This window comes from Staurois parvus, unplaced genomic scaffold, assembly GCF_062004578.1.
Source record: "Staurois parvus isolate SC_StPar_1 unplaced genomic scaffold, SC_StPar_1.0 ptg000172l, whole genome shotgun sequence".
In the NCBI taxonomy this organism is placed as follows: domain Eukaryota; kingdom Metazoa; phylum Chordata; class Amphibia; order Anura; family Ranidae; genus Staurois; species Staurois parvus.
In genome coordinates, this window is record NW_028317968.1 from 6,432,501 (window position 1) to 6,445,422 (window position 12,922).

General features: G+C 40.4%; 1 protein-coding gene across 1 annotated transcript in view; it reads right to left on the reverse strand.

Moving 5' to 3' along the window:
- Positions 1–12,922, reverse strand: part of APPBP2 (amyloid beta precursor protein binding protein 2) — a 66,488-nt gene that overhangs the window by 18,680 nt on the left and 34,886 nt on the right. Inside the window, exons 2-5 of the mRNA XM_089676628.1 lie at positions 11,268–11,356; positions 4,880–5,031; positions 2,591–2,714; positions 2,093–2,261 (exon numbers count right to left, since the gene is read on the reverse strand). Of these exons, the coding sequence (XP_089532754.1) occupies positions 2,093–2,261; positions 2,591–2,714; positions 4,880–5,031; positions 11,268–11,356 (534 nt within the window). The remainder of the gene's footprint in view (positions 1–2,092; positions 2,262–2,590; positions 2,715–4,879; positions 5,032–11,267; positions 11,357–12,922) is intronic.

Consider the following 12,922-nt stretch of genomic DNA (forward strand, 5'->3'; position numbering starts at 1 on the left):
TTTTGGCAGGTCTAGTGTGGCCTATTACTCGTAAATAGTATTCATTATTATGTATCTATTTTTATTATTCATAATTCTGCTTGCTTGGAAACTGCTGTATGTGATATTGCAATTTCCTGTATTATAAAATCAGCAGAATGAACTTCCTAACCACGTGCAGACCTCGGACCTTTTATGTCCAAGATTCTCTGTCCCTGTGTATACACCCATGTGCATAGCTGTTTGGGCATTCTGTCAGTTAGAAAGTATATTAAATTTTTTTTTCCCACATAGCACTCGTTGATGCATATTCACCAATTATTGTGGTCCTCAAGTACTCCTAATTATTTCCATTTCCCTGCTTTTATCATTTTACTTTAAAATTTGTTAATAGCAAAATAGTTTTGTACATTTTCTGAATTGTAAGCAAAAAGAAAAAAAAAAAAAATTATCTAATCTATCGACACGCAAAAAGTGTAAATTATGGTTGTTAAATAACTCTGCCCTGTACTGTACCGAAAACTGTATTCGAGCTAATATAATAGGGTACAAAAAGAAGGATACAATACTTTATATCTATTGTAATGGTAATTTTAAACTAATTACTACCTTTAAAAATAGACATTTTTTACAAAAAAAAAAACAAAAAAAAAAAACAAAAAAAAAAACTTTACTTTGCTATTGCTTTCCAAAGACTTATTTTTTGTCAAAAAATAGCATGAGTGTACCAAAATATATTGCTGAATTTATAGCCGAAAACGCGGGCTGCTAAGGAGCGTGAAGTGTTACTAAACCCAGGACCCTGCATTCACTATATCTGGTCTCCTACAGTACACAGAACATGGAAGTGCAATTATTTAAGTAAATATAAACTGCAAAATACCTTTTCTCATCAGCAGTTAGAGTAGTCTTGTGACTTCTATCAGTGTTCAGCTGAGCACTGGTTAAAGTTTGTAGGAGGAGTTTTCTTTCTGCTCTAGGAGGATGCAAAACCCCTGATCTCCGTCTGGATAGCGCTGATTGGCTCTGTGCTGATCACATGCACTCTCCGAAGAGAAAAAAAAAAAAAAACTCTAGCAATACACACCAAACTGAACATGTGCCTACAGGTTCAGTCTGTCTTATCGGGAGATAAAAACATGGACATATGAACAAGAGGAGGGGCAGACAAAACAGGATCAATGGTATTTTTATACAGTGCAGAGGATTAACCTCTTAGGTTCCACAGTGAGTATAACAAGCATGCTTTACTGCACATACAGACTGATTTTACGGTTGTGGGTTTAGTAACACTTTTAAAGTAAAACTAAAGGGAACATGGTTTCTTTCAGTTTGGATGGATTAAAAGGGAGAGAACTCCAATCACTTTATTTCTTGCCGTCTGTGTCCCATTGGGGAAATTTACATCCATTTCCCATAGCCAAAAACAGGAAGCAAGAGAAAACCCCCAAAAATGTAAGTATTTCTTTGTGGACCCCCAGGTCACCACAACTAGTATCCCCATTGGAAGATTTCCACTCCATTACTTTTCTGAGGACAACCCAAAATTTGGGATTTTACTTTCACTTTCGATGATAATGGTAAAAACAGAACAAACAGAGTAAACCTCCCTAATGGGGGCAGCGTAACAATAAAAAAACAAATACAGTGGATATAAAAAGTCTACACACCCCTGTTAAAATGTCAGGTTTCTGTAATGTAACACTGAGTGCTGTAATAAAATCAAAATGTGCTTCAACAAAAAGTATTAAATTTAAGGGTGTGCTCACTTAAGCAACCATATTAATTTATTTTTGTTTTTTTAATTTTTCTTCCCTCCACCTAAGATATTTCACCGTGTTGTTCAACTGAGTTGTACAGTTTATAGGTTACATTAAAAGGTGGAAAAAGGTCTGAAATGATTTATCTTTGTACATCACAGAAACCTGACTTTTTAAACAGGGGTCCGTAGACTTTTTATATCCACTGTAGGTGTTCTAGTCCATCTCCATTCTGTCAAAAACTATTGCCTTCACCTAAGCTTCAGCTAAGGTCACCGACAAAGTAGTAACAAAAGAGAAAACAAGATTTCTTCCAGGCTTACTGAAAAAATATATATTTAAAAAAACATTACCTCATCATAGTGACTTTTAGCAAAGAGCAGAGCACATAGCTCTCCATAAAGAGCAGCTTTGTTTGCATGTTGTCCGTGTTTTGCCAGTTTATCCATGTAACTCTGAGCTAGCTTAAACGTTTCCTCTCCCAAATGATATTTGCAGTTGCCATTGCGCACATGCAGCAGCCTAAGAAATGAAAAACAATCATAACAGTTACTAAGATACAATACATTTTGCCAAAACTTAAAAAGGGCAGGTTCACACTACTGCATGACGGGAACATCGCACACAGAAATGTGTTGCCCTTTAGCAGACATGTGGCACCCCATGCATCAGTTAACACGCACGGTTTCCCATGCAGCAGCACCATCCAGTTTGGTGTGGCACATTTTTTGAAAAGGGTCAGGGACTTCTCTGCGCTTCTTGCATGTAGGGCAGTCCACTGGAATGATTGGGCTGCCCAAAACGCTCCTGCATTCAGTTGCACCTGTAGATGTAAACCTAGCCTAACTTACCTGACACAACATTCCACTGCTCGAAACCAATGTAGCATTTCATTGTGAAGTGTGCACAGCTGCAGACAAGAGAGAAAAACTTTCTCAGCATCACTGTACCAGCCAGCATCTGAGAGGAAGCCACCTACAAAAAAAAAAAAAAAAAAAATTATATGTTCTATTTAAAATGAATATGCTGTGAATTTTAGAGGCTTAGCAAAAAGCACTTTCAAGAGAAGAAAAGAAAAAAAAAACACCACACTAACAGAACTCTGAACTGAGGTGGAGAATATATCTATCTATCTATCTATCTATCTATCTATCTCTCTCTCTCTCTCTCTCATTACAGTGGAATTACAGATAGCCACCTAGCATTTTCAGACACAAGAGTCTCAGCAACAGAAACCTTTGTAGTCCTGTCTAAACAGCAGTGGGGAGGGGAGGGGAGGAGAGAAAAAAACCCCCCAAAAAAAAAACACACGACATTCAAATATAGACACTTTGGGTATGGATCGCACTTCTGGACATTTTAAATGTTCCTATTATTTTTAAAGCAGATGAGTTGAAATCCCCTTATTCCTATGAGATATGACACTTACCCAGCTGCTTGAGCACTGATAAGATGATTCACCTAAACCCTAAAGCAAAAATACAGTGAAGGAAATAAGTATTTGATCCCCTGCTGATTTTGAATATGTGCCCACTCACAAAGAAATGATCAGTCTAAAAATCAAATGGTAGGTATATTCTAACACAGAGACAGAATAGCAATAAAAAATTCAAAAGAAATGCATGTCTAACAAATTATGCACTGATTTGCATGTTCATGAGGGAAATAAGTATTTGATCCCCTATCATTCAGCAGGATTTCTGGCTACCAGGTGTCTTTCATACAGGTAACAAGCTGAGATTACAAGCAGTCTTAAAGGGAGTGCTGCTATTCTCATTGTGTTACTTGTATAAAAAGACACCTGTCCACAGGAGCAATCAAACAATCAGATTCCAAACTCTCCACCATGGCAAAGACCAAAGAGCTGTCCAAGGATGTCAGGGACAAGACTGTAGACTTACACAGGGCTGGACTGGGCTACAAAACTATCGCCAAGCAGCTTGGTGAGAGGGTGACAACAGTTGGTGCAATCATTTGCAAATGGAAGAAACACAAAACTGTCAGTCTCCCTAGGTCTGGTGCACCATGCAAGATCTCACCTCGTGGAGTGTCAATGATCATGAGAACAGTGAGGAATCATCCCAGAACTACATGTGAGGATCTTGTCAATGATCTCCATGCAGCTGAGACCACAGTCACCAAGAAAACAATTGCTAACACACTACGCCAACAAGAATTGAAATCCTGCAGTGCCCACAAGGTCCCTCTGCTCAAGAAAGCACATGTCCAGGCCCCCCTGAAGTTTGCCACTGAACATCTGAATGATGCAGAGGAGGACTGGCTGAAAGTGTTGATGCCAAAGAGCCCAATTTTGGTCTCATCTGACAACAACTCACCATGTTTGGAGGATGAGGAATGCTGCCTATGACCCCAAGAACACCATCCCAACTGTCAAACACGGTGGTGGAAACATTCTGCTTTGGGGGTGTTTTTCTGCTAAGGGGACAGGACAACTGCACCGCATCAAAGGGACGATGGATGGGGCAATGTACCATCAAATCTTGGGTGAGAACCTTCTTCCCTCAGCCAGGGCATTGAAAATGGGTCATGGATGGGTGTTCCGGCATGACAATGACCCAAAACACACGACCAAGGCAACAAAGGAGTGGCTCAAGAAGAAGTACATTAAGGTCCTGGAGTGGCATAGCCAGTCTCCAGACCTTAATCCGATTGAAAATCTGTGGAGGGAGCTGAAAGTTCGAGTTGCCAAACGTCAGCCACCAAACCTTAATGACTTGAAGAGGATCTGCCAAGAGGAGTGGGCCAAAATCCCTCCTGAGATGTGTGCAAACCTGGTGGCCAACTACAGGAAACATCTGACCTCTGTGATTGCCAACAAGGGATTTGCCACCAAGTCATGTTTTGTGGAGGGGATCAAATATTTATTTCCCTCATGAACATGCAAAATCAGTGCATAATCTGTTAGATGTGCATTTCTTTTGAATTTGTTGTTGCTATTCTGTCTCTCAGTGTTACAATACACCTACCATTTGATTTTTAGACTGCTCATTTCTTTGTGAGTGGGCAAACATTCAAAATCAGCAGGGGATCAAATACTTATTTCCTTCACTGTATACCCAATACATTCCAAAGTGCTCCACTCAAAATAAAATACAAGCCATCTTAACAAGCCATCTTACCAAGAACAAAGCCGATCTGAATAGCCTTTTCTTTAACCTGGGCATCAGATTCTGCAATGTAAGAACAACGTCTGCTAAAAGAATACGCCAACACAGAGGCAACCTTTACTCCATGGTCCATTAAAGCTTGAAAGCAGTGGTGCAGAAGATGTCTAACAGAAAAGACAAAAAGAAAAAAAATATTTGATAAAGACATACATTTATGCTGAGTAAATGTACAAATTCAACCCCATAAACTACGAACTAAACCCTCCGATTTAACTGCTTCCCAAAACAGTTTCAAGGCATACTGTGAAGAAAAAAAAAAAAAAACAAAAAAAAAAAAAAACACAAACACATACAGACTCAGTTGCTTACATGCTCCTAACTGAAATGTCAAACCAACAAGTGGCTGCTGTCATAACTGAACACATGCAACAACATAGCAACTTCAGTTCATACAGTGGGTAAGATGGCAGCTTCTTTAGCTGTAACAGATAAGGAGTTAAGTTCCACTTTAACCACTTGTCCTTAAGCCATTTCAAAGTATAACTAAAGCCAAACTTTTGTCAGTTTTAGATAGAGTGGAGGGATTAGAACCCCTGTAAGTTTTTATTGCTATCCGTAATTCTGTTAAAAGAGATTCACCCTCTATATTTGTCCTCTTTACCATTATCACTGAAAGTGAAAGTAAAAGAAAATCCCAATTTTGGGTTGTCCCCAGATCTTCCAATGGAGACACTAGTTCTGGTGACCGGGGGGAATTCCTTTAAATTTGGAGGGATTTACCCTCACTTCCTGTTTAGCAATGGGACAGAGATGGCAAAAAAAACAAAAACAAATTAAAAATCTGACAGGGGTTATAACCATCACTTGCTCTATCCAAACTGAAAAAAAAAATATAAAAAAAAATATAAATAAAAAAAAAGTTTGGCCTATAGTTCTACTTTAAAACATCCTGGACTTCAAGTGGGTAAAAACAAAATTTCATATAGTTTTTCTGTAAGAGTGATCTAAGCAGCCTGAAAAGCCAGAAGCGACGATCATTTTGCTACTTCCGATCCCATTAATTAACAGGGGAAGCGCCTCATCAAGCACAATCTATGTTTCATAAGCTGCAGTGGAGGACAGGGGACACATCAGGGGTCTAATAGATTTCTGATGTTGCTATAATGAGGTCTCGTCACTCTCCAATGGAGCACATACAGGGAGTATCTTAGCCCCCTGTGATAGCAGTAAAGTTAAAACAATAACACACACACATTGCCTTTACACACACATGAACAGCATCCCCAGTCTTAGTCCATAGGGTTCAATATTGAGTTGGCCCACCCTTTGCAGCTATACCAGCTTCAACGTTTCTGGGAAGGCTATTGACAAGGTTTAGGAGTGTCTATTGGAATGTTTGACCGTTCCTCCAGATGCCCATTTGTGAGGTCAGGCACTCATGTCGGACAAGAAGGCCAGCTTGAGGTCAGGACTTTGTGCAGGCCAGACAAGTTCCTCCACCCCAAGCTCCCTCATCCATGCCTTTATGGACTTTACTTTGTGCACTGGTGCGCAGTCATGTTGGAACAGGAAGGGGCCATCCCCAAACTGTTCCCACAAAGTTGGGAGCATGAAAATGTCTCTGTATGCTGATGCCTTAAGAGTTTCCTTCACTGGAACCCAGGAGCCAAGCCCAACCCCTGAAGAAACAACTTCACACCATAATCCCCCCTCCACCAAACTTTACACTTGGCACAATGCAGTCAGCCAAGTACCGTTCTCCTGGCAACCGCCAAACCGACACATATCCATCAGATTGGAGTGACGAAGCACCCTTCTCTGTCTAGCAGAGAACACTTCTCCGCTGCTCTAGAAGTTAGTGGCAGCATGCTTTACACCACTGCATCTGACAGTTTGCCTTGCACTTGGTGATGTAAGGCTTGGATGCAGCTGTTCAACCATGGAAACTCATTCCCTGAAGCTCTCTACGCACTGTTGTGCTAATCTGAAGGTCACATGAAGTTTGGAGGTCTTTAGCCATTGGCTCTGAAGACAGTTGGCGACTGCTCTGCACTGACCCCGCTCTGTCATTTTACGTGGCCTACCACTTCGTGGCCGAATTGCTGTTGTTCCCAGGTGCTTCCACTTTGTTATAATATCACTAAGTCCACGATCACACTGGATGCGATATGCATGCGATTTGCATGGTATGTGACTTGCAAAACGCATGCCAAGTCGCACCCTATTGTCCGCAATTAGAGCAGTCATATCGGTGCTATAACAAGAATTCAACTACAGGCGAGTCTAATTATTCATTAAACAGGAGTTCAGTTTATTATAAAAAGGATAATATAAACCCCTTCCCATTTAATGTTGTCAGCAATGGCACCACATGAAAGAGAAATGTCACAAGGTCTGAAAAAGAAAATAATTTCTTTACAAAAGAAAGGTGAAGGCTACAGGAAAATCAGCAAAGCTTTACTTATCAGTCAGACTACTGTAGCAAAAGTGATACAAAAATTTACCAAAATGGAACTGCAACCATCTCACAGAGACGTCCAGGCCGTCCACAGAAATTAACACCTTGACAGGGGCATCTTCCGATGAGAAGGGTTGAAGAAGGAAAAAAAACAAATTGCCAAACAAGCCTAGCCTACTGATACATAGCTGCCCCCAAGAATGGTATGTTCACTGACAAGTACAAGAGGCTGAAAAAAAGGATCAAGTGATCCACTGGGGATGGCTGGGACTGATGTCTCTCATCAACATAGTTACTCGGATGTGCAGATGGGTCCGTTCAGGCCACAGGCAGGGACATGGCCAGCAAAAAGGCAAAGGATTGGGGTCCAGGCAACAGGCAGAAACGTAGTCAAACAGGCTAGGGTCAGTACAGGCAGAGGGAACACTGCACTGGAGTGGCGGTGATCAGAATCATTGTTGCTGGCTGTACTGGTCTGGTGAAAATGGGGACTAGTGTGGCAGCAATCAGGAACACTGCTGCTGACTTACACTGGTTAGGCGATACTGGGACCAGGGTGGTGAAAATCAGGGACACTGTTGCTGGTTTACACTGGTGTAGTGGTGTTCAAGGACACTGTAGCTGTGAATATGGACAATATGACTAGTGTGGCAGTAATCAGGGACCCCGACTGTATGAATGGCAGCAATGTTTACTACTAGACAAGTGATCGCTGTGATTGGCCATAGCAATCACATGGTAACAGGGTGGATCAATGAAGGAAGGAATATAAAAAAAAAAAAAAAGTCACTGCTATCTGTGGCTGCTGTCGTCTACTAGTGCTGGTATTTCGGTCTAGCTTACAGTGATACATCTATCTGCCGCTGTTTCACACATATATCTCAAGATTGGTGGACTGCCAAAATTACTATCTTTTAGACTTCTCATGCGGATATATCACTATCCAGTGTCTATTCAGGGGCCCCTGACATTTTACATTTCCTACTGTCATCTAATTGCAGTGGTACTGCACATGATATTGTATTTAATTCATAACTGTGAAGTCTTCAGCCTTTATAGCCCCATTTCTATGTTATGCATATTCCAGTGTGAGTGGCAGGTATGTCTGAGTGCCTGGGTGGGTGTTTTTCGAATAGGACAACGTTGTCATTGTGTTTTATTTTTATGTAGGGTGGAGAGATATTTGCCAAACTGATATCTTATTGTGTCCAATAAATATTTTTCTAAGCCGCAGATTGTTCTCTTTGGGACTTCTCTTGTGGGTTCTTTACCCACAAGTGGGTGTTTGTGTTGCATAAGTACTTGGTCCTGAGGACACCACCTTAACTTTATGGTGAGTCAGCCTAATCATTCATACAATACTTTGGCATGGTTCCCGATTTTTTGGTTTTATTAATTACACAGACTCTGGCGCTTGGTCACACAAGTCCCTGCAGGGCATTTATCTTGCTGGGGTGCCCCTGTCCAGGATGGGGCTGTATCACGGCCCATCGAGCACTGAGCTAATGGTCTGTGCACACTTGTTGGCCAAGCTGGGGTGACTATAAGCATTTAGATTATCCAGCCTGTCACCCAGCCTGGCTGTTGATTGAAGATCTCTGCATAAAAAAAAAAAAACAAAAACAAACAAAAAAACTATGGAACCATAGGCCCTAGAAGCGAGTTAGTTCCTCACTCCTGAGCATTAGGCAGGATAACTGAATTGCATATAGCACAGAGTGGGTTTTATACCAACTAGGACTGCTCATAGGCGGTGCTCTGTTTTTTTTCTACCTAGATCCTACTCCTGAAGGTGGCAATATAACCCTATGGTCAAGATTTAGAAGAAGAGCTGTGTTCATCAATGAACGCAAGAGGAAAAATTGTTAACCTTACACCTAGGGATGCACTGATACCGGAACCCTGTGTAAACTCTGGCTGTGATAGCCTAGGTTCACACAGGATCAGTGGGGAAACTGCATGCGATTGGGACAGGAAACGCATTCCTGCTCAAATCACATGCTAATGTTTGCGGTGCAATTTGCACCCATACATTTTGTATAGACGCAAAAAGTATCGTACTGGGTATCAGCAAGTATTTGACTGAAAGTATCGTTACTCGTACGATAAAAAAAAAAAAAAAAAAAAAAAGGGTATTGGTGCATCCATACTTACATCCTATTAGAAGCATTACTTTTCAGGCATTCAGATAGCCAAGGGTGCTGTGGCTGCTCTATTACAAGAGCTGGAAGTGAATATTCCTCCATTTATGCTGTTTAGCGTGACCGGTGGAATCTATTGATTAGCTTTACCATTACAAATTCACACGCAATTGTAACCAATATTTAACATAATAATCAACTGAACAGCACATCACCTACCACTATGTGACCGTACTAGGGATTGATAACTGGCTGTTATACAGATTCTATGCCTACCTAAGGTGCAGGTGTTGTGCCACATGCTTTGCGGCTCCCACAAGTACCAGAATGTTCAGAGAGTGGCATCAAAGGCTACTAAACAGGTAGTTCTAACAATATAGATGCTAGAGGGTGGGTGATCGAGTAGGAGAAAGAAAAAAAAAAAAAAATCTCCAACTCAAAGTTTGCTTTAGAAGTGTTTGAATTCTATCTTTCATACAAAAAAACATAGAAAATGCTTAAGGGCCAGTTCACCCTCCAGATGCATTCCGGATACGTTTTTGCTTACAGTTCACACCACATGCAGTTCGTCATATTCCAGTATGGTTCTGTGCAAAGAGAAAAAAAAAAAAAAAAAGGAGGGGGAGGAAGGAAGGGGGAAGAGGAAGAACAAGTAGCATACTCTATTTTTTCTGCACCGGAAATTGACTGGCCTAGTGTGAACTAGAGCCACTGGAATACATGAAAAGCACTGTGCATGCATTTTTGATGCAGGAAAAAAAAAGCGTACTTAACATCATCTAGTGTGAACTAGCCCTAAGGGTTTTTCCTTTGCAAATCAAAAATACAGTAAAAGGAAAATTCATGTAATTTAAATGAGGCAATGGCAAAGAAGCACATAGAAAAATTGCATGGTGCAAAACACAAGTAGATCCAAGAATGATGGATGGTGACAGCATTGCTCAGGATATCATAACATACTGAAATTTATTTTCCTCATATTGTTGAATTAGAAGGGCCAAAAGTTTGGCACATGAACTATGCCACCCGCTCTAGATAGAGTATATAGGGACAATCTTTGAGCAGCCCAGATTTTCCAATAGAACTTTTCCCATCTCTCCAGTACGCATTACTAAGGATGAGCATGTAGATTCACAAATTGAACAGAACAGTTCCCCAGACATATCAATTAAGCATTTTTAAATCTACTGGAAAACTCTCTCTGCTCAACTTCTAGAGCTACATAAAAATGTTTAGGTGAATTAAAAACTGCAGAGCTGGTAAAATCGCCTCTAGTCAGTAATATATTCAGGGAAGTGAATGTGCAATTTTTACTAGAATGCCAAAAAGAACTTCACTTCATCTTCACATTTTTTTTTCTTCTTCCCCTCTTACCTTGCCTGCTGGTGTTTCCTCAAAAAAACACTTGCTTCAATAAAAAAAGTATTCTATGAATGGAGGATGGGCATATGAATGAAAGGTCAATATGCTTCAAAAAGTGTACTATAGCCTTCATGAATATAGGTGGGGGTGAGTAAAGCACAGGCATAGCCAAGCACTCTCAAGTCCCTGTCACAGGTCCAGCACTGGTAATAACCCCCACAGAATGGGAAAATTACAGCTGTGGGGTATGGCAGGGGTCAGAGGACTTTAGACTTCCACTGTGATTGCAGGAACCTGCACATAGTTTAAAAAAGGTAAATGTCCCTTGTGCAGACTAATAAAAAGACTTACATTTAAGCTTTAAAGTGGCAGAGGGAAGGTGGAGTGCTGACTGTGTGAACGCTGCTTAAATAGTAATACATTTTTGTTGATTTCTCACCTTTTATCTAATGCACGTAGCACTTTGGCAAAGACCTCCAACTCACAAAATTCACTTCCGAGCTGACACAGACGACCTTGCTGGTAAAGCTGAAATAGAAAAACATTGGCAAGTTAGTGGAAAAAAAAAAAAAAAACAGTTTAAAATTGTTTTAGTGTTTGACTCAGCTGCGCACATAATATTTTCCCTACTGTTTTCTTCGAAAGGTCAAACAGTTAAGATGAGAAGGAACAGAAAGGAAGAACTGCTTCACAAAAAAAAAAAAAAAAAAAAAAAAAAAAAAAAAAAGTTTGCTGACCTAATCCAGACCTTTAGCTACATTCTACAGCTAGAGAGTAAAATGCCTTAATGGGAATGGTTTACAATTTGTATACGTCACAACCCGGAAAAAAAAAAAAAAAAAACACAACACACACACACACACAATTTTTGCACATACCCCTTTGTATTGGATGTGCAATGGGGGGGAATTTGCAGTTATGCATAAACAGGTCCTTGGGGCTTGCTCCGCATGTTCATCAAGATGAATACAATGATCGCAGTTACTGTGAACTTTTTTTTTTTATTGAAAAAACACACACGAGGCTTCATTTCCTAAATTATTTTTATTTAAATGTAATGTGCCTTACAACTTACTAGAAATTGTGACTACTCTGGGGAAGTCCGTTGTGTCATACCTTGTTATGCGTCTCTCTCTCTTTTTTGGGAGTATCTAATCATTCTTTGCACTGACCCAACAACTCCCCTTCCTACATAAACGTTTCGGCTTCATGCACGTAGGATGTAACACACACCACTTTTACAGGTGTTTGACTTGTTCAACCTCTAAATGTAATCATAGGCGTTTACAGGCATATTAGAAGATAAGTGTTTAGAGGCTGAAAAAAAAAAAAAAACTCATTCACTGAAAATGCACCGTAGTTCCTAGGTTTCTGTGCATAGGACATTGAAACAAGGCTAAATGACTCAACTTTGCAGGAAAACATAAGAAATGAGGTGAAGAAAATGGCAGCAGGTGATCTGCACCAATTAATCAAAATCTGAAATATTTGGCTGTAGCAGGAGGCAGATTGTTTGCGAAGGACTGGGGAGCTTACAATGATGATTGTCTGCAGCCAACAGTGAAGCATGGTGGATGTTCCTTGCAAGCCTGGGGCTGCATTTCTACAAAAGGAGCTGGAGATCTTGTCTTCATTGCTGAGAAATGCAGGCAGATGCTTATCCATTATGCTGTACTATCAGGGAGGCATGTGAATGGCCCCAAATTTATTCTGCAGCAGGACAACAACCCCAAAACATACAGCCAACGTCATTAAGAACTATCTTCAATGTAAAAAACAAGGGGTCTTGGAAGTGATGGTTGGGCTTCCACAGAGCCCTGATCTCAACATCATGGAGTCTGTCCGGGATTACATGAGGAGACAGAATGATCTGAGGCAGCCTACATACACAGAAGATCTGTGGTTAGTTCTCCAAGATGTATGGAACAACGGACCTGCCAAGGTACTTCAAAAACTGTGTACCTAGAAGAATTGATGTAGTTTAAAGGCAAAAAAAGGTAGTCACACCAAATATTGATTTGGTTTGGATTTCTCTTCTGTTCATTTACATTCCATTTTGTTAATAAATAAAAATATACTTTGAACACTTCTATT